The 18758-nt window shown below is 32.4% G+C and overlaps 3 protein-coding genes and 1 long non-coding RNA gene across 7 annotated transcripts; 3 read left to right on the top strand and 1 right to left on the bottom strand.

Moving 5' to 3' along the window:
• Positions 1-943: 943 nt before the first annotated feature.
• LOC149742634 (DCN1-like protein 1) lies at positions 944-4484 on the top strand. The gene is made up of 7 exons (XM_089883930.1): positions 944-1139; positions 1561-1777; positions 2144-2312; positions 2640-2770; positions 3308-3390; positions 3712-3808; positions 4013-4484. The coding sequence occupies exons 1-7, from the start codon at positions 1137-1139 to the stop codon at positions 4087-4089; spliced, it is 777 nt and encodes a 258-aa protein (XP_089740056.1). The 5' UTR covers positions 944-1136; the 3' UTR covers positions 4090-4484.
• On the bottom strand, positions 1503-2739 carry LOC149742635 (uncharacterized). The gene is made up of 2 exons (XR_016385627.1): positions 2609-2739; positions 1503-2366 (listed from the first exon to the last, which is right to left on the bottom strand). It is a non-coding gene; the product is annotated as an uncharacterized LOC149742635 (long non-coding RNA).
• A 1123-nt stretch (positions 4485-5607) lies between the features above and the next one.
• On the top strand, positions 5608-9399 carry LOC149742633 (signal recognition particle receptor subunit beta-like). 2 transcript variants are annotated; one of them, XM_089883916.1, is made up of 9 exons: positions 5608-5829; positions 5885-6015; positions 7216-7310; positions 7472-7549; positions 7942-8024; positions 8155-8291; positions 8613-8667; positions 8766-8886; positions 8997-9399. In XM_089883916.1, the coding sequence occupies exons 2-9, from the start codon at positions 5904-5906 to the stop codon at positions 9090-9092; spliced, it is 777 nt and encodes a 258-aa protein (XP_089740042.1). In that variant the 5' UTR covers positions 5608-5829; positions 5885-5903; the 3' UTR covers positions 9093-9399. The 2 variants fall into 2 exon arrangements, with proteins under 2 accessions (XP_089740042.1, XP_089740034.1); XM_089883908.1 differs by having other exon boundaries at positions 5608-6015.
• Positions 9400-9459: 60 nt separating this feature from the next.
• LOC149742632 (sodium/myo-inositol cotransporter-like) lies at positions 9460-18124 on the top strand. 3 transcript variants are annotated; one of them, XM_089883858.1, is made up of 16 exons: positions 9460-9593; positions 10392-10463; positions 10545-10709; positions 10850-10954; positions 11355-11460; positions 11572-11652; positions 11832-11986; positions 12255-12338; positions 12396-12531; positions 12715-12822; positions 14709-14859; positions 15111-15279; positions 15419-15634; positions 15988-16079; positions 16530-16597; positions 16795-18124. In XM_089883858.1, exons 2-16 carry the CDS (start codon positions 10449-10451, stop codon positions 16995-16997), a joined length of 1854 nt encoding a protein of 617 aa, XP_089739984.1. In that variant the 5' UTR covers positions 9460-9593; positions 10392-10448; the 3' UTR covers positions 16998-18124. The 3 variants fall into 3 exon arrangements, with proteins under 3 accessions (XP_089739984.1, XP_089739964.1, XP_089739975.1); XM_089883838.1 differs by lacking the exon at positions 9460-9593 and adding an exon at positions 10163-10321; XM_089883849.1 differs by lacking the exons at positions 9460-9593; positions 11572-11652 and adding an exon at positions 10163-10321.
• Positions 18125-18758: the final 634 nt, after the last annotated feature.

Raw genomic sequence — 18758 nt, 5'->3', positions numbered from 1 at the left:
CGATTACTGTTGTTAAGTATTAACAACGTATATAATGCACTCTACCTACTGCTACACGATCACAAATGGCGACTGAAAACCGCTGTGTGGGTTCCTGGTTTATATTTTATTGAGTTTAGTCTACCGGTATATTAACAAGGTAGCTTAATGTTATAGTAATTGTTTTAACACGTGCTCATTAGAGATTTTCTGTCTTTATACCCATTTAAAGTCAACATGCATTTGCCATACTTGATCACCGCTCTCTTGTTGTTTACAGCGATATTATATTTTGGTAGCACTGAGTCTATGACGTCACTTTTCTATCAAAACTAAGGTCTGACAGAATTAAGTGTAGCACCAGTTGTTTGTTTATTCTGTAAATTTTACTGAAGGTAGATAAATATAAAGATATGTAGTTGCTAGTGATGAATTCTTTGCCTACGTTATCTGGTAACCCTAAACGTAATATACATAACTACTATATAACCCATAACCCTCAACCCAAAGACCCCTGTCCCCTACTAACTTACCGTATAAGTTATTAATAAGAAATCCTATAATATAATAGTCGGCAACTTTCCACTAGCCTTATGTACCAGAGAATTCTTCACTTGTGTTGATATGTGATATACTGACATATATTATGTTTTCAATGAAACAACGAGTTGTTATAGAAAATATATTTCCCCTTATTTCTTAGTCGTTTAATTTTAAAACACATTGCAACAATATCACAGTATTTGCTAATGTGTTTCTAAACTCAAAGTTATTGTATACCTATTTTGACATTTGTTTTTATGACATGTACTGTAGTACTGATATAGCAAATTCACTAAGGTAGACTTAACTTTACAAGTAACATGCTATATGCATTACCTATCGAAGAATTGAAAATCTGTAAAAATGAGCATGGAAAGCTAGAACATATAACAACAATCATTTTCGATCATCATATATATATATTATATGATAATATTGCACATATATAAATATTTAGTATTTTACAGGTTTTCTCGGTGTTTAACCAAATTGAAAACCAATAGTCTATCAATTTGATTTATTTGGTTAAAATCTCCAGTTTTGTAAATGTTGCCAAGACAATATTTCACTTTAGTAAACTGACTGGTTGACATCATCGGTTGTTGTCACAAAACATGGTTGGTTTTATTTTGCAAATTTTTATTTATTATAAGATGTATCTAACATATAACATTCATTTTTGTTGAAATAAAAGGATAGGTAGTTCAAATCTAATTTTAACATTAAGTATCACATTTTTTGTAACTGTGTAATCATGTCACATTTTTTGTAACTGTGTAAACAATAGTGTATTATATATAAACGAAATCAACGCATGAATCGCCACTATGACATAACAAAGCATTATGAGTGTTTGATGAAAATCTTACATAAACATCGACTTTATTACTTCAAGGTTAGAATAACAACCATACGCCAGTGGTAAACAATTTATTTATATTCAACATTCGTTTATAAGCGCTTACTGCTTATCATTTATATCATAAATGACTAATTTACCAGTTTAAAATATTACCAAGTTATTTATTTCTTTAAAAGCACAAGCTCAAGTCATCGCAGCGGGAAAAAGTTCGACAGTTTATTTCACTGACGAATCTGAGTGAAAAATCTGCAATCTCATGTTTAGCGAAGCATGACTGGAGATTGGACATTGCTTCTGACAGTTTTTTCAGTGAACCAGAATCATATGTCGTGAGTGATAGAAGATCACATGTTGAAAGGAGGAAACTGGAAGCCTTATTTAATGCATTAAAAGGTGATAAAACTACAGGGGATTGTTTATAACATTCACATCTTTTTTTAATATTTTTAGTTTTTATTGATTTTATGTTTCCTTAATAATTTAAACGGATTTTTTGAGTTTCTCGAAAAAGATGAACATATAAAATAACATTAGTTGTTCTAAAACTACAATTCATTTATGAGTTTTTGAAATTTTATGCTTGCTCTGTTTTGGCATTCTCATTTTAATATGTTTGTAATACTGTTTATGTCTTTTAATTATGCAATTAAAATTGATAATACATGCCTATTTGGTTGCTTGATAAGTTGGGTGGGTCTTATTAATAGTACAACCTCTGGTATGTGAAGCTAGTATTGATAACTTAATCTACATTCACAGACCCATTAGATCCGGATAAAGTTGGTGTGGAGGGAATTTCAAAGTTTTGTGAAGAGTTACAGGTAGAACCAACTAGTCGCATTGTGCTGATAATTGCATGGAAGTTCCGTGCAGCTACACAATGTGAGTTCACCAAAAAGGAATTCTTTGAAGGAATGATGGAGCTTGGGTGAGTGTTTTGGTAAAACGAACATAACCTGTTTGTCTGTTTCGATATATATTACTGTTTTTGAGTAAAGTTTGTTAGTTATAAAAGTAAAACATTGTTTGGCTAAAGGCATTAACTGGATTCACATTCTAAAACTAAGTACAACAAAAGTTCATTTGAAGATGCAATGATCCGCCTAAGCTTACATAGCTATGGCTAGTTAGTTATATTTACCATTGTGTGTATAGGTTTGTAAACTATATAATGCAAGTCCAGTACTAAAGTTATAATATTATATGTGTAAAAATTTTTGAAACCTTCCCCAAATTTCCAAAATGTTGATTGAAGGTGCGATGACCTGTCAAAGCTCAGGATAAAACTTCCAGTTCTTGCAAATGAAATTACAGATAAGAACAAGTTTCGTGACTTCTATCAATTTACTTTTAACTTTGCTAAAAATCCAGGACAAAAAGGGTTAGGTAAGCAAATCTAGATCTAATGGTATACCTGCATACTCGATATGTAAAGCAGTAAATGTGAACTATTGTACGGGATGAAATATACAGTATGTGTGGATAATAATTATATTTTTAGTTAGTTAGCACAACATGATGTCCAATTTTTAGCTATATAAGACTGTTTTCAAAAGCAATTTTTAAATTATTTTAAAGAATACCTTTAAAAAAAGTCCTATTTAAACCATTTTTTTTTCTAACTAGGTTGCTGTTATATGCCTTGTAGACCTAGCTTCTGTTTCTAATTACTTAAGTTACTCTTAAATGTAAGTTGATCTGGTATTCAATAACAAATAATTTTAAGTTCATCCAGTTTTACTAAGGCATATCTATCGTATTAGGATGAAATAATTTTTAACTTGTTAAATATTTATGTGAATTATTTATTGCCAAGGCATCTTACAAGGAAAATTACAATTAACTTACAATGAAAATAAATTAAAAATAAGTAATTTCTTTGTGCCGTATGTGTTTTGCATTCCTAGCAATAATATCGTTTAGAACTGGAAATGGCAATAGCATACTGGAATATTTTACTGAGTGATCGCTTCACTTTTCTTGACTTGTGGGCAGAATATCTTGAGGTAAGTATTAAATTTATGCCATACACTACCGTATATGGGACTAGTTGTTTTTATATATTTACAAAAGGAATTATTCGTTCTAAAATATTGCATTTAGTCATTTAAAAAAATAAAAATAATTTTTTATGAAAAAACCTTTGCATTTTCCCACATACAATTTTATTTGCTCCAACTGTTTGATTTTATGTAATTTTTCTGAAGCTATTTTGCTATTTGAAACTTCGGTAGTTTACTTTATGTATCTCGGCCCATCATTCTTTCATGGAACCTGAGCATTCATTGGAGCTCAACTTTCTTGTTAAATATAATTGATATTCTCAGACTCATTACAAGCGGGCCATACCACGAGACACATGGAACTTGCTCCTTGATTTTTCACAAATGATATCAAGTGATATGTCAAATTATGATGAAGAAGGTGTGTAATATTTCAGTTCTAAAACCTGATGAAAATATCTCAATAAATAACTGTTTTTGTGAATGGGCTTTTAACTTTTATGCCATTAAGCAGCACACATGTGTCACAAAACTGTTAACTGAATATCTACTTTTATCTTTTTCTAGATTATTTTTAATAAACAAATATTATATATATATGACAAATGTCCTCATTTGTTACCAGGTGCATGGCCAGTTTTAATAGATGATTTTGTTGAATGGGCAAAGCCAATTATACAAGAACAAAATTCGATGTCATGATGATGAATACTCGCTGTTTCTTATGAAATAGAAATCAACCGCATTGTTTGTTCCACCTTAGCTCCTCAATCCACATTTCAATTTTGTGATTCAAGTTTCCCTACTTTTTTATAGAATAATAATTTCTTACTTTGCTGAGCTATTAAATTGTTTAAATAACCAATTGTTTTCCAAAACCTTAATTTAAATTTAATTTAAAAGTTTTCAAAATTCTGATTTGATAGTATCACTTTCCCTGAATGATCTTTAAAGCTTTTATTTGTGCATTGTAATGTCATTGTTTGGTGTCCGCGTTTTGAAAGCTACTTGTATTTAAGCATACAATGTTATTTGTTTTATTTATATTTTGCGCGGATTGTTGATGCAGGCATAACCGTATTAAATTCTGCAAATTACTTTGTTTTAAAATGAAAAGCATACATTAAACTAGAAGGTTGAAGAACCGGTTTGTACATATATATAAATTTGTAATGCTTAAGCCGCGCATCCATGTGTTCCATTTTTGTTTTAACCAAGAAGCAAAAATTTGGTAGTATGAAGTTAGATAAAGACATTTTTATGAACCTTAATAATAATATTCATAATTATTTTTCCAATTATATTTTTTATTTAAAGAGTATGATCAATCTGGTCTAGTCAGTAGGGTGTTCAAATTTTATGTTGACACTGTAGCAAAGTTGGTTAGCAAGCCTGTCTTTTACCCAGAGGGTTCAAGGCTCGACGTTCCTAACATTGTGGGCGTATCTGTCCTTGGACAAGACACTCATGGGCAATTGCTCCAACCCAGTGGTCTCTAATGGGCTGTCAAAATTATCAGCTACACAATAAAAAAATGAAAAATTACAAAAAAAATAATCACCCACAACGTAACATACTTGGTAACTCGTTAGTTGGCACGACGTCCGTGAACACCCTGCCGTTTACGGCCACGCGAAGCGGCGAAGGATAAAGTAAGGAAAACTGGTTCCCATCGGCTACTGCGCATGCGTAGACACCGGACATTTTTAACAGAAATCTTTAGATCTGGTTCCGAACGAATCATATATATTGTTTTTGTACATTTTATTCTATTTAATGTGAAAATGCAAGTTTTGTCGCCTTTTTCGTTGTTGGTGAAGTGTTAACGATAGTGATCACTGGTCATACGTCATAATAATGTATAACTTAAGGTAAAATACTGCATATATTTATAATTGGAAGACAAATCTTTAAAAATAAATATATAGCCTATACAAAATATGTTGCATGTTACAACTGCTGTTATTTTACCCGGGCCAGAGTTCTAGATTCATTTTAAAATAAGTTATAAGTAGCCAGTGGAAACCAGTTTTCTAGGGGAATCAGATTTCTGCGACAGTGGCACACATTTTTTTGAAACTTTAATTTTTGTTAGTATGCTCCAAGGCGCCATCTATATTTCATTGTAGGCTCGTTTAAAGCAATCACGTGGTTGCACAACAGTTCAAGCGTGACGGGTAAACAAATCGCCACGTTGGCTTTCCATTGCGGCTTCATGCTGTATTGCTGCGTAGTAACTAGCAGGCCATGTTTTCTGCATGTTTTTAAATGTTTATGTTCAGGTATCAATTTATCGTACCTAACATTATTTTCTATGGTGACATCTATGGGCTTGGCGTGAAGTAGGCCATATGTTACGGAGTGGTGTGCGTCTTTCCTATACATTGATTAAACGGAGTGAAAACTATTTGTGAAAAATGTGAACAGCGTCTCAACAACGTGGTAATATTTCTAATTCCTAAAGTTACGGTTTACTTGTATTTCATTGAATGGATAGATCTTGTTGTGAAGTAAAAATGGAAATACAATCGTCACTGACTGCGTACAAGTCTCTTCTGGAATCCTATGGAATATCGGGAAATTTGTTGGGAGTTTTCATCAGTCTTTTGGTTGTGGTTGTTACAGCAGGTCAGTATATGATTAACCGTGCAATATATGAAGATGTAAACTTGGGAGGCATGTACCCTTTTTAAATTAAATATAAAAAAATGAGAATAAAAGGCGCCGTGGCATAGTGGTTAGCGCGCCTGCCTGTAACCTAGAGGTAATGGGGTCGAAGCTCCACACTGCTACCATAGTGGATGTATGTGTTCTTGAGCAAGACACTTAATGACAATTGCTTCAACCCAGTGGTCACTAATAGGTTGTCCAAATTATCAGCCATACATAAAAAATCAAAAAAAATAATAATCACCCACAAAGTAACATACATGGTAACTCATAAGCTGCACAAGGTGCACCCCCATGTCATAACGACTATCGTTTTCCGGCCACGCGAGGATAAAGTAAGTTACATTCATTCATTCGTCCGGCGCCGTGGCGTAGTGGTTAGCGCGCCTGCCTGTAACCATTAGGTAATGGGTTCAAGGCTCGTCGCTGCTACCACTGTGGGCGTATGTGTCCTTGGGCAAGACACTTAACGACAATTGCTCCAACCCAGTGGTCACTGATGGGTTGTCCAAATTATCAGGCATACATAAAAAAAATGAAAAAATTCCCAAAAAAACAATCACCCACAAAGTAACATACATGGTAACTCGTAAGCTGGCACGAGGTGTTTATTTTTACTAGGTGGCGTGTTTTTTTAATGTTTTTTTATTGCTTTAGGGAACTAAAAGTGTAAGTTTTTCTGCTGTTGAGTATATAAAAAACTTATAAACAAATTGATTAAGCGGAATCCCAACTTGCAAACTCTGTAAATATGAAGCAATAAGTTGGCACACACACGGTAACTAATAGGCCAATGTTCTAACGACGACACTACTATCCTGTGGTGGGAGGAAAACTCAGACCGATGACAAATAATCACTGTTTATGTTTGGCTGTAATAGAAATATTTATTTCTTTCTCTATAAAATTATGTTTGCCCGTCGCTGCCGTGTGGTACTAAGTGTTGTTTTATCAGCCGAAAATAAAGTTTCAGTCTATATTTTAATTACATGTGTGGACTGACTACGCACACAAGGTCTTAAAACAAAAGGCAGTAAATCAATTGCACTTCTGTTTTAAATAATATTTTCTTTTAATGTACATACATTATTATAGGAATATTTATTTTAATGATTGGGAGTAGGAGAATCTTTTTATTTTTGAGTTTTATTTTTTCAGTGTTATGGAAATTATTCTTTGGTGGAAAAGCGCAAAGAACAGGTGTTTTACTAGCAGGATTATCTGATTCTGGGAAAACCATATTGTTTACTCAGGTAGTTTTTTTAATACATTAAAATAAACTCTGTGTATTTTTTTTATATATTTATATGTACGTATACATACATATATTAAATTTACAAATTTGCTCATTTTTAAGTAGGCCGTTGCCATATTTATATATTTTAAATTATACATATTTTGTTGGTGTATATAGCTAATATCTGGTGTAGTGAAAGAAACTCATACTTCACTCAAGGAAAATGAAGCACAATACATTGTGGAGCCAAATCAGGTGATTAAACAAAAAAGTGGCTTTTGTGATAATTTATAATATTTTTAATGTTAAGTGTTTGTGGTGTCCAACTGAACTAAGAGTGGATGTCTGTGTGACTTGTAAAATTAATAAAATCGTATCTTTTCAACTTATTAGGCTGCTAATAAACCTAGCATGGGATTTTTTAAAATTTAAAATCTCTTGTATTATTATATGCACCAAGGACTTAAAACTGGGGGTTAAAAAAAATCATTCACAGTACACACAGTTACATTTATGGTAACCTGTAAGATTGCACCAGGTGTATTAAACAGAACACCCATGTAATTGTAACATCTGTCGTTTTCAGGCAATGCCAGGATAAAGCAAGTAACATTTACTCATTTATCTCTCTATTCTTGTTTTTACAGGGCAAAACTCTAACGGTTGTTGATTTGCCTGGGCATGAGGCAATACGTCTTCAATATTTGGAAAAATACAAAGATAATGCCAGGTAATAATATTTTACTATAGTATATGTGTTAAAAAATTAAAAAATGAAATAACAAGCCTTGTCTTGAACACAAATAAATGAAGTTTTTTGCCGGTAAATTATGTTTGAAGTACATGTGATTGTTTTGCAGAGGTATAGTTTTTGTTGTGGACAGTGGAAGTTTCCAAAAAAACGTAAAAGATGTGGCAGAATTCCTGTTTCAAATTTTTACTGATAAGCAGCTGAATAAAATTGCACCTTCAATCTGCATTGCATGTAACAAGCAAGGTATTACTCCGTTGTGATTAACGTTTCTATACGTAAGTTTCACATGCATTGGTTCCTCACAGTTATACTAACATTTAATATATATATCTTAAAAAAATATTATGAACAAGAAAATTAACTAAAAATTTAACATGATTTGGATAACAACTTTCTACTACCCTCCTTGGGCTTTGGTCATGACATGACTCATACTGTGACATTGTTTTATTTTATTATACCTAACATATTTTTTAAATTTTGGAATATACAAAAACAATTATACTTTTTGTTTTATAGTTTAAGCTGTTAATGTAAGCATCTTTCTTGATATTTTTGTTTCAGATTTATTCAACTCAAAAACGAAAACCGTCATACTAAACCAACTTGAAAAGGAATTGTAAGTTGATGTTTCGCCAACGTTATTTATTGAGTATTGATTCTATTTGAATGATTATAATTTAAATTAATCAACTTTGTGTGTTTTTGTCATATTAGAAACACAGTGAGAAAAACACAATCAGCGGCACTTTCTAGCACCTCTGGTGGTGGGGAAGATTCTGTGTTTCTTGGTCGTAAAGAGGAAGACTTTCAGTTTAGTCATCTGTCCAAGTTTAAGGTCAGATTCTAAATTCAAATGTTTTTATGTTGCAACTTTTAACCATAGTTTGGCATCTTTACCTGTTAGCACAGTGATTTGTAAGACTGACACATTTTTGTTCTCTTCAGATTGAATTTTTGGAATGCAATGCTAAACCAGGTTTGGAAGAGAGTGCAAATGTAAACTTGGAGGAATTGAAAATGTGGATTTCCTCACTTATATAATATTTGCTGTGTGTTGATTTTTCTGTACAGAAGATAGTCCGTTTGACTTGTGTAGGAAAGTTACCATTTTTGTGTTTGTAATAATATCCTGATGATTACTGACAATGAAGATTAGACAGATGATATGGGAACTACTACTTTTCTAGATGTCCGTCATATATAATGTTTTCAACATTTGAACTGTGTCGATCTATTACTACAGTCTACAATCTGATGGAACTGTTGTGATGAAACAACTTGAAACTTGTCCATTTTAAATGTTGGCATTTTTGTTTGTGTTGGTTATTGTTTAAAATCAGCAAAGGTGTTTTAGTGTTTTTTCGCAGGAGAAATTATATAGTAGGGTGGGGGAAGATGGGACACCATTTTATTGTATTTTCACGTCCTGTTTCGTAGTAAACAAAGAACAAACTATTTGAACACTTTTACGAGCGAATGAGGCAAAGGAAACATGTCAACTGTATTTTTGGAAAGATGTAGTGTCCCAAATAGTTCCTACAGGTATTTTTAGGTCATTTCCATTTTTTAAAGCTCAATAACCCATCTAAAGAAAATTTTACTTGACGTGATCCCCTTTTTTTTATCGTGTTCTACAACCTTCTATTGAAGAGCTAAACCAATGAAGCGTGACGATCGTGACAGAAGTTAAGAATAGATGTGTATTGCCTAAAGTTAATAGGAAGTTGAGACCGTTATTGGCTAGTCGGGAATGCCTACCTTTCAAAGCGAGTGAACATTTGCATTATGTTAAGTGAGGTCGCGCCGTAATATACGTCTAACTTTACTGTTTCTGTTAGTCGCCTTCGAAACGATTGTTGACAAACTTATTGTCATGGTAAGCAGAGCCATAGAAATAGGTGTTTATACGACTCTGATGGTAAGGCGTTCACTTATTTACGTTTTTCATTCAAAAGTCGTTTTTACTTTGAGCAGTTTATACGTTCCCTTTTATTAGAGCTATGCTCTCTTACATATATGTATTGTAATATATTTCGGACTTTGATATTTACATGCTATCGAATGACGCACGTGAAGCACATGAATATAGATAAGACAGCGTATTGCTACAAAACGTATTTAAATTCTTGGATTTAATTTACAGATTTTTAAGATATTTGCTGTAGGGCGGGTTATACACAAAAATGACTGAATTATCAAATCAACTGAATACTGCAGATTTGTCTGTAGTCGTTGTTTATTTCTTGTTAATCCTTATTATTGGAGTTGTGGTAAGCAATAAGCATTTTGTTAATTTTTAATTCCACGTATGTAACCTACGTTTTATATATTTGTTTTCAGGCAAGTTGCTTATCAAGACGAGATACAGTTCAAGGATATTTTCTTGCTGGACGAAACATGAACTTCTTTTTGGTACATGTCAACTAGCTTTTCTAAATTTCTGAACAAATATAATTATATATAGTCTTTATTTTTAATGATACCATATTTCAGGTTGGAGCGTCTTTGTTCGTAAGTAACATTGGTAGTGAGCATTTTATTGGGCTAGCTGGTTCAGGTGCTTCAGGAGGTATTGGTGTTGGGGCATGGGAGTTGAATGCATTGATGCTACTACAGTTGCTTGGATGGGTCTTTATTCCTGTCTACATTGCATCTGGAGTAAGATATTCAACAATACAACTGTGTGGTATTTTTACCTCTAACTTTCATTTAGAACTTAATTCTGATCTATCTTATATTTTTTAAGTAGGTGATAGTTTTCGTATACTTATTTATATGTAAAAATGCAATATTTACAGATATGCACAATGCCAGAATACCTTGAAAGGAGATTTGGGGGTAAACGACTGAGAATTTATTTGGCTACCCTTACTCTTATCTTGTACTGCTTAACAAAAATATCAGTAAGTACCAAGTTTGTTCTAGGTATAAATTAGAGTATGAAGTAGCTGTAACACCATCTTGTATAAACCAAAATGTTAAAGTCTAAATCTTATGTTTACCCCTACTTGACTCTAATTTTCAAAAAGAATGTTCAAATATAATATGAGACAAAAAAGTCTTTTGTGTGATTGGGATTTAGACAACTCATTAATGTTCACTGCTATTTAAGCAATTATAATTAAGTTTTTTGATAGAGGTCACAGACGGCCACAATGGTAGCAATAGAGTATCGAACCTGGTATCCAATGGTTACGAGGTGATCGGTCTAACCACTGTGGCAATGCAGCGGTAATTTTGTGTTAAGAAATAATAATTTTTTACATTTTTTAATTGGTAGAATAATAAGATGTCATATTTCAGGTTAACCTGTATTCTGGGGCTTTATTTATCCAGCAGTCAATGGGATGGCATCTATACTCATCCGTTACACTGCTTGTCTGCCTCACAGCACTACTCACAGTCACAGGTGATTTAAGTTTATTTATTGTAAGCAAAGCAAATATTTGATCAAGTTGTAATAAGACTTAGAGCTTTGCTGTTTACTTTCTGCCACTTTCACATTGTTTACTTTAAATAGGTGGTTTGACTGTTGTTATGTACACTGATTCGCTTCAAGCTGTGCTGATGATCGGTGGTGCTTTGTATTTGACGATACAAGGTCCGTACTCAGTGGTATGCGGTGTTTTTCACCTTATATTTTACAAGTTAAAGGAAAATGATTTTAAAATATTCCAAATTAAAACAACTTTTTAATTTTTTATAATGTAGGAAGATAATGAGGTTGGGTTTTAAATCTACAAGAATAAACATGTTGTTTCCATTTTTTATTCATTTCAGGTTTTATTTACACGAATGGTTACTATGGTATGAAAGAAAAGTATATGATGGCATCTCCAAACATCACATACATAGAAGACACATATAACATTACTGTGAATGAATCAGACAGCTGTTTTCCTAAACCACGTGAAGATTCGTTTACAATGTTAAAGGTGCTTGGCGTTTCATTGTTATACTCATACTGAGACATTAAATGTAGTTTGATGGTTAAACTCTTTTTTTTATTGAATAGTACTTAACTACTTAATCTAAAACTATTTATTTTGAAACTTGTGAGACAATTTGTGAATAAAGGAATGTGTGATAAATACCTGCTATATTGTAAATGTGAACATTACTCATTATATTCAAATTGTTTCAGTTGTACATTAGAAAAAACAATTTTGTTTTAATTTTTGACATCGTTTGAAATGATTGCAGGGTATAACAGATGATGAGATGCCATGGTTGGGTTTCTTGCTTGGACAGACACCATCGTCTATTTGGTATTGGTGCACTGACCAGGTAGACTTTTTACTTGATGATTAACCTATTTAGTTCTAACTACTTGAAAATGTTAAGGTGATTGTTCAACGAGCATTGGCAGCAAAAAGTCTCTCCCATGCACAGGGTGGGACCTTGATGGCTGGTTTCATTAAAATACTTCCCATGTACATCATGGTTATGCCTGGAATGATTTCAAGAGTTTTGTACAAAAGTAAGTTCTAGAATTATAAATAGTCACCATGTTATTTGCATTATAGAATTTGTCAACTTTATCAAGTTTATCCAATGGTGTAAACCATGACTTAAACAAACATATATATATATATATATATGTTATAAATATTGACAATTGGTGTTTGTATAAATGCAAGGTGTTTAAAATATGTCCTCACAGATGACATTGCATGTGTACCTGGTGAACATTGTTATCAGGTCTGTGGAAGTGAATCTGGCTGCTCAAATCTTGCTTATCCTAAGCTTGTTCTTGGAGTCATGCCTTCCGGTAAGTCTGTTTAGTTTCCTAGAGTTGTCACTCATGCTATGAGTTGTTTTTTTGATTAATGCATCATGGTAAAACTTGGTTTAGTAAACACATGTGTGTGTGTGTGCTTGAAAACTTAATGCAAATTCAGGTTGAATATAGTACTGTAGCAGTGTAGTGAATTCTGAATTTTTTTTTACACACCAAGACAACATTTCATAAAAACATATTGATTCCAAGAACAAGGATTCAACAAAAAAGTTTGTAAGGGACTGATGTCCCCAAAATGCATAAATGTATTAAATAACATTGGTGGATAATGCAGAGTTGGTGCTTTATAAACAAATCATATTACATACTGACCAAACAATGCCCTTCTTATTCATGCTCGAAATACAAAGAAGTTAAAAACACATAATCATAAGTTATATTTACATTACATATCAACCGTTTCCAATGTCTGCTTTATTGTTTAAATATTGCTTTTCATTGTTTTAATGGTTAATTTTAAGAAATTAGACCCAGTGACAAGAATCGAGATGTCTAATAAAACAAAGTTGCCTAGTGTGTTTAAATCATATGTTGTGAGGTTTAGGTACCAACAAATTAGACATTACAGTAACAGATGATTTGAACAAACTAGGCAACTTTGTTTTATCCTGGATACCAACATACTGTTTAATTGATTTTAGATATTGGTTTCTAAGAAATATTTTGATATTTATTATTTAACATGCTTGGCAAATTTAAACAGTATGGTGATCGCCCTTCCGTATTTTAAGGATGCAAATGAATTCTGAAATTTGTATCAAGTTACCTTAGGAAATGTGTTTCCTGTGCTAGGTTGTTTACACAACAATAATAAGCAGTTAACTTTAAATGGTTGGTGTCACGTTTTTACGCGTGACGGTTGGATTCTTAGTTGGAATTAACTATCGAAGGTGTCTTGAAGCTGGTCCCATTTCACCGTAGCTAAAACGTTGTGCCTGTTTCTCGTATTCCCAAGGCAGCAGCAGCACTCAACGTATTCGGTTTACTTCACTCTTGAATCTCATGTATCTTATTTATTCATTCTCTTATTCCGTCTCTTTGTCTCTTAATCGTAATCGTATCTCTATATAATCTATACAAACCACAACACACCTATATACGCAACAATTTTACGACGAAAGACACACAAACAAAGGAACAGCGTGATAATTGCAGCATCTAGATACGTGACAGCAGGGGTGTTTTGTTTAGCTCCAGACCTTACAGTTCTACGACTTCCCGATACGTAATTATCGTTCTAGATAAGTCTATAGAACGACCCAGAAACCAATGTGAACCAAATATATAGACACTAACAACATACAATAAAATAGCAACATAAATTTGTGACAGTTGGATTAAATAACAATTTTACAACAGCACTGTTTAATATAACTTACAGACTTGATACCTATCACTACAACATATAGCAATTATCTTACATTAACTTTATAGGTATTATTTTTATGTCTTGTTTATCTGAAGTACTTTACAGTTCAATAAATTAGATCATATTTATACTTAACTTAGTAAGGTTTTTCAAGGACCCGTATTGCAAATTTATAACTATGGTGATTCATAAAACACATTTTGTGTGGTGTTTTAAATTTGTTTTTTTTCTATTGTTAAATTTTAGAATTGCATTCCTAACTGACTAAAATATATTTTAAAAGCTTAATTTTGCAAAAATTGGTGTGTTTAACAAGTCTGATGTAAACTCAGTTTTTAATACTGTATTTTAGCTTAACCCAAGAAAAGTTTAATTAACCTAATATTAAACATGTTTATTTTTGTGCTTTATAAAGCCATTTGTCTAATTGTATCCATTTATCATATACTAATTTCAAAATTTGGTATCATCTCATCTTATGATACAGGAGCAAGAGGATTGATGATGGCAGTTATGATCGCTGCTCTTATGAGTGACCTTGATTCAATCTTCAACAGCGCAAGCACCATCTTCACCCTTGATTTGTGGAAGAGACTCCGTAAGTCGGCTTCTAACACTGAACTTATGGTTGTTGGAAGGTGAGATATTGTGGGGTGGAATATATTATTTTCTCATTTGGTTATAACTGTTGTTATTATGGTTTTCTGTATCACTTCTGTTTAGCCACATAAGTTTGAAGAATGTTTATATATAAGCATTAATATAATGCACAACTATCTATGAGGAAGTACCATATGCCAGAATTTGTTTGTGTTATGGTAGAATAAGAAATTTTAGAACATATGGTGTCTTGTGTTTATGTGATATAAAAACCAAAGTTAATGTTTAGATTGTTTATCGTATTGTTGGTGGGAGTTAGTATCGCTTGGGTGCCAATTATTCTACAGTTTCAAGGAGGACAGCTGTTCTTCTACATCCAGGAAGTCACCAACTACATTTCACCACCTATCGCAGCCATATTTCTCACTGGTATCTTGTGGAGAGGTTGCACTGAAAAGGTTGAACTTGTGTTCGTTCTCTGTAAAATATCAAGTGTTATTTTACAATCAAAGTTTTTTAAAACTTTTTTTGGACCTATTTAAACACTTTTTCCTAAACATAACATATAATCCTTAATGGAAATATATCTTAAAACAGGGAGCATTTTATGGAGGTTTGGTTGGCAGTACCCTTGGCCTTGCAAGGTTGATCACAATCTTCGTATACACGCCTCCAAAGTGTGGCGAGATAGATACTCGACCGTGGTTTCTCACCAAACTTCATTACATGTACTACTCAGCTTTACTATTTTCAACAACCATCATTGTAGCTGTGATTGTCAGTTACTTCACTAGAAAATCCCAAGTTCAAGATGTACGTGTATATTTTGTTTAAATAACAACTATATTGTAGACCTTGTTGTATGACATTTAATGGCATCGACATTCTTTCATCCATTTCTTTTATTTTACTTACAACCCTTTCCCATTAAGCAAATGTTAAGTCTGTCGAAAGTGTGTGATAGTAAGACTGCCAAGTTTTATTGCGTCTTTTTAACCTAGCATGGCCTCGTGTGGTCTGATTCTTGTTACAATACATAGTTTAATATACGAGTTAAAAAATGTTTTTTAAAGATTAACAGTTTCATGTCTAACGCCAATCCATAATTACATGATAGCGAGAAAGTTAAATATTACTTTTAGTAAAACACAATTTAATATTCTCAGCTTGCACGACTTACATATTGGACAAGGAATGTCTCGCTACCTCCATCTGAGAAATATGAACTTGGTCTTATTAAATCTGAAAACAGCATCAAGTAAATATTAGTTTGTCACTGTTTGATTCCACAAAATTAACTATTAGCAGTTTCGAGTTTAGAGGGTTTACTGTTAAAGGTCGACAGTAAACAATTTTTTCTCACCAATAATGATATTTTTCTATTTTTAACAATACTGATAGTTGTCACTGTAACAACACATATGAAAATGATGTGTATTGATTAAGATTAAAACATGTGGAGTGAAATCATAATTTAATTATTTTTGATACTGTCAATTTTTAAAGTAACTGTAATTAGTTTTGACTTAAATTTTTATTGTTCAATTTGTTTTAAGTTTGTCAATAGTGAAAACGTATTTATGAGCGCATCAAGTTGTGCTTTACTACTTTTTATCATGTCAACCAAGATGTTCAACTAATATTACATTTGTAAATAAATGAGAGACTATTATAGTTGCAGATGTTTAGTTTTCCTTTTACCTTCCAGGAAATCGGATGAGAGGGACATACCATCTGATGCTGAAGATGAAGTTTCAATCATAGATAGCCCTCCCGGTAAGTTCAATTTTAAAACAACCCATTATTAAGATCTGTAGAACTAACCATTTCCCTATTTGTTTATTTAAAATTAAGTGGCGTATTTAATATTCCATTTTTTATCCCATATCGTATCATGAATAACCGTTTTACTATTAATATTTTTAAGTTTTATGCTACATAAACCTTTGAACTTAAAGTTTTTTTTCCCACAGCAACTTTTAGTTTTAAACAATGCATGGTGAAGTCAGCTCGCTTTGTTTGTGGAATTAAAGATCCTGCTGATGTTGCTGCTAAAGAGGAAGATATGGTTTTTCCTTCCATGCATCAAGATCGTAGAGAGAAGATCTTTTTGTCCGCAGCTCTGTTTCTGATACTTGGATGTGGGGTATTCATGTATATATTTTGGTCTGTTTGATGTTACGAACTACAAGTTGTATGGAGCAAGCAACTTATTAACTTAAAGAAGCGATAAATGTAGCAAATTAAACATTGTACCACAGCTTACCTTTATGTAATGAATGCTGGCTTTAAACTTGTAATTCTATTTTTGTTAAACTTAGTGTTTGTTCGCTACTCCGTGTTTTAGCATGAATGTTGGGTGGCTTGTTCTTTTCAATTATTTTTTTGTATTTTGCCAGTTTTTATGGAAAAAAGCACGCAATGTTAAAATAATCCTCATTCAAAATACTGAAATATCTTACAAAATACTCACAAAACTCAAAATTTTTTTATCACAACTTGAACTATTATATTTTGTGCCTTAACAAACTGCCACTTTTTTAACAATTACAGTAAGGGGTTTTTAAACTAAAGGCACAGCTTTTGGTGGACATCGGGTGATTTTTAAGTTTCATAAAAGGGGTAAGAGACATGGCAAAAATGATTAATGCTTTCATCAGCAAATATGAAATGTGGGATTTGTAGATATTTTCAAAAAAAGGTTCTCAAAAGTTTAAGAACACCTAAATTACACTTGTGTTAAAGTTGTACATCATTAGTGCACAAGCACTACATTTAAAAATACACACTAGCTCAGGTACAATACTGTTACCTAAGCAAAGTAAGTTCCCCGCCCAGTTCCCAAAAAAGTAACTTACAAAAACCAGCAGCATGTTTTATGTACAAACTTATTTATTTTCCATGCCAGTTTTATGTTACCTTAAATGTAGCAGCCAATGAATGTATGAAGTAACTTTCATTTTAACTTAACTGTTTGTTTCTTTGTTTATAATAAGTAACTAAACTACCATAACGGTTCAATAACTAACTATTGTTTTACTTTAAAAGTACACTTTGTTAAACTTGCCCAGTCTTTCGTCACTATGGACAAACTGTATGGTAACACACAACAAATAAATGCAGTGCAAAGATTTATTGCTCTCTTTTTGTTTGTTTGTTAAGCATTCGTTTGCGCATACTGATGCACCAGTTAACGTGTCTATGCAACTACTTCGTGCTTGCTATTTTATTGTGTTAATCCTTATATACAGATACTTAGTAGCGGTTGGTATTCCTTTAATTATAATAAACAAGATAACTTGATCATTCTTCAAAATATTTCAGTGGTTTATGAAAAATGAATCTTTTTTTCTGTAACTTAATTGTGATTACAATTTTTTATTTTACTATTTTAAAGCTGTATTTAAGTTCTGGCGACTGATTTCAGTTTTTTTTTTATAATTTAATATTTTGCACATGCTGTAGCAAGAAGAGAGTTAAATTGTAAACGGCCAACTCACACTTAACTACTTTTTTCGAAGAAATTAAAGTTTCATGTTTACTGATGTTAGGTTAAATGCCAGTTTGTGGAACGAGCATAAAATTACAAAATCTGGATGTATTAAGTGGCATCACATGTCACGCAAGGGCATTGTGATGCACAAATAATGTACCATACAACAACTTGTTGAGCACGTTAATGGTCATATAAATCGTTGTTTTCTGCGCGACTTTTTCCGCATTTATCTCAATTCCTGAATCTAGCGTTTATTCTTTATTCTCTTGATTGAAATCATAATATATATTAATAATTTTTGGACTAAATTTTTAGATTTAACACCTTATGATTAGCGATGTATTAACGATTACCTTTCTCATGTACTTTAACATAGCGGTAACACTGTTTGAAAATTTGGGAGGGCACCTGTTGGTAAGATAAGAAATCCACACAACGATT

Source organism: Ciona robusta, chromosome 1, assembly GCF_009617815.1.
Source record: "Ciona robusta chromosome 1, ASM961781v2".
Lineage (NCBI taxonomy): Eukaryota > Metazoa > Chordata > Ascidiacea > Phlebobranchia > Cionidae > Ciona > Ciona robusta.
The sequence above is the reverse complement of the archived record's forward strand: the minus strand, read 5'-3'. Positions and strand labels throughout refer to the sequence as shown.

Coding starts and splice junctions, on each gene's coding strand:
- LOC149742634 (XM_089883930.1), top strand. Junction 1,778..2,143: donor CTTATTTAATGCATTAAAAG/GTGATAAAACTA, acceptor CTACATTCACAG/ACCCATTAGATCCGGATAAA. Junction 2,313..2,639: donor GAAGGAATGATGGAGCTTGG/GTGAGTGTTTTG, acceptor TGTTGATTGAAG/GTGCGATGACCTGTCAAAGC.
- LOC149742633 (XM_089883908.1), top strand. CDS start 5,877: ATGGATAGATCTTGTTGTGAAGTAAAAATGGAAATACAATCGTCACTG. Junction 6,016..7,215: donor GGTTGTGGTTGTTACAGCAG/GTCAGTATATGA, acceptor TTATTTTTTCAG/TGTTATGGAAATTATTCTTT. Junction 8,025..8,154: donor AAATACAAAGATAATGCCAG/GTAATAATATTT, acceptor ATTGTTTTGCAG/AGGTATAGTTTTTGTTGTGG.
- LOC149742632 (XM_089883838.1), top strand. CDS start 10,235: ATGACTGAATTATCAAATCAACTGAATACTGCAGATTTGTCTGTAGTC. Junction 10,322..10,391: donor TCCTTATTATTGGAGTTGTG/GTAAGCAATAAG, acceptor ATTTGTTTTCAG/GCAAGTTGCTTATCAAGACG. Junction 11,461..11,571: donor AGCACTACTCACAGTCACAG/GTGATTTAAGTT, acceptor TACTTTAAATAG/GTGGTTTGACTGTTGTTATG.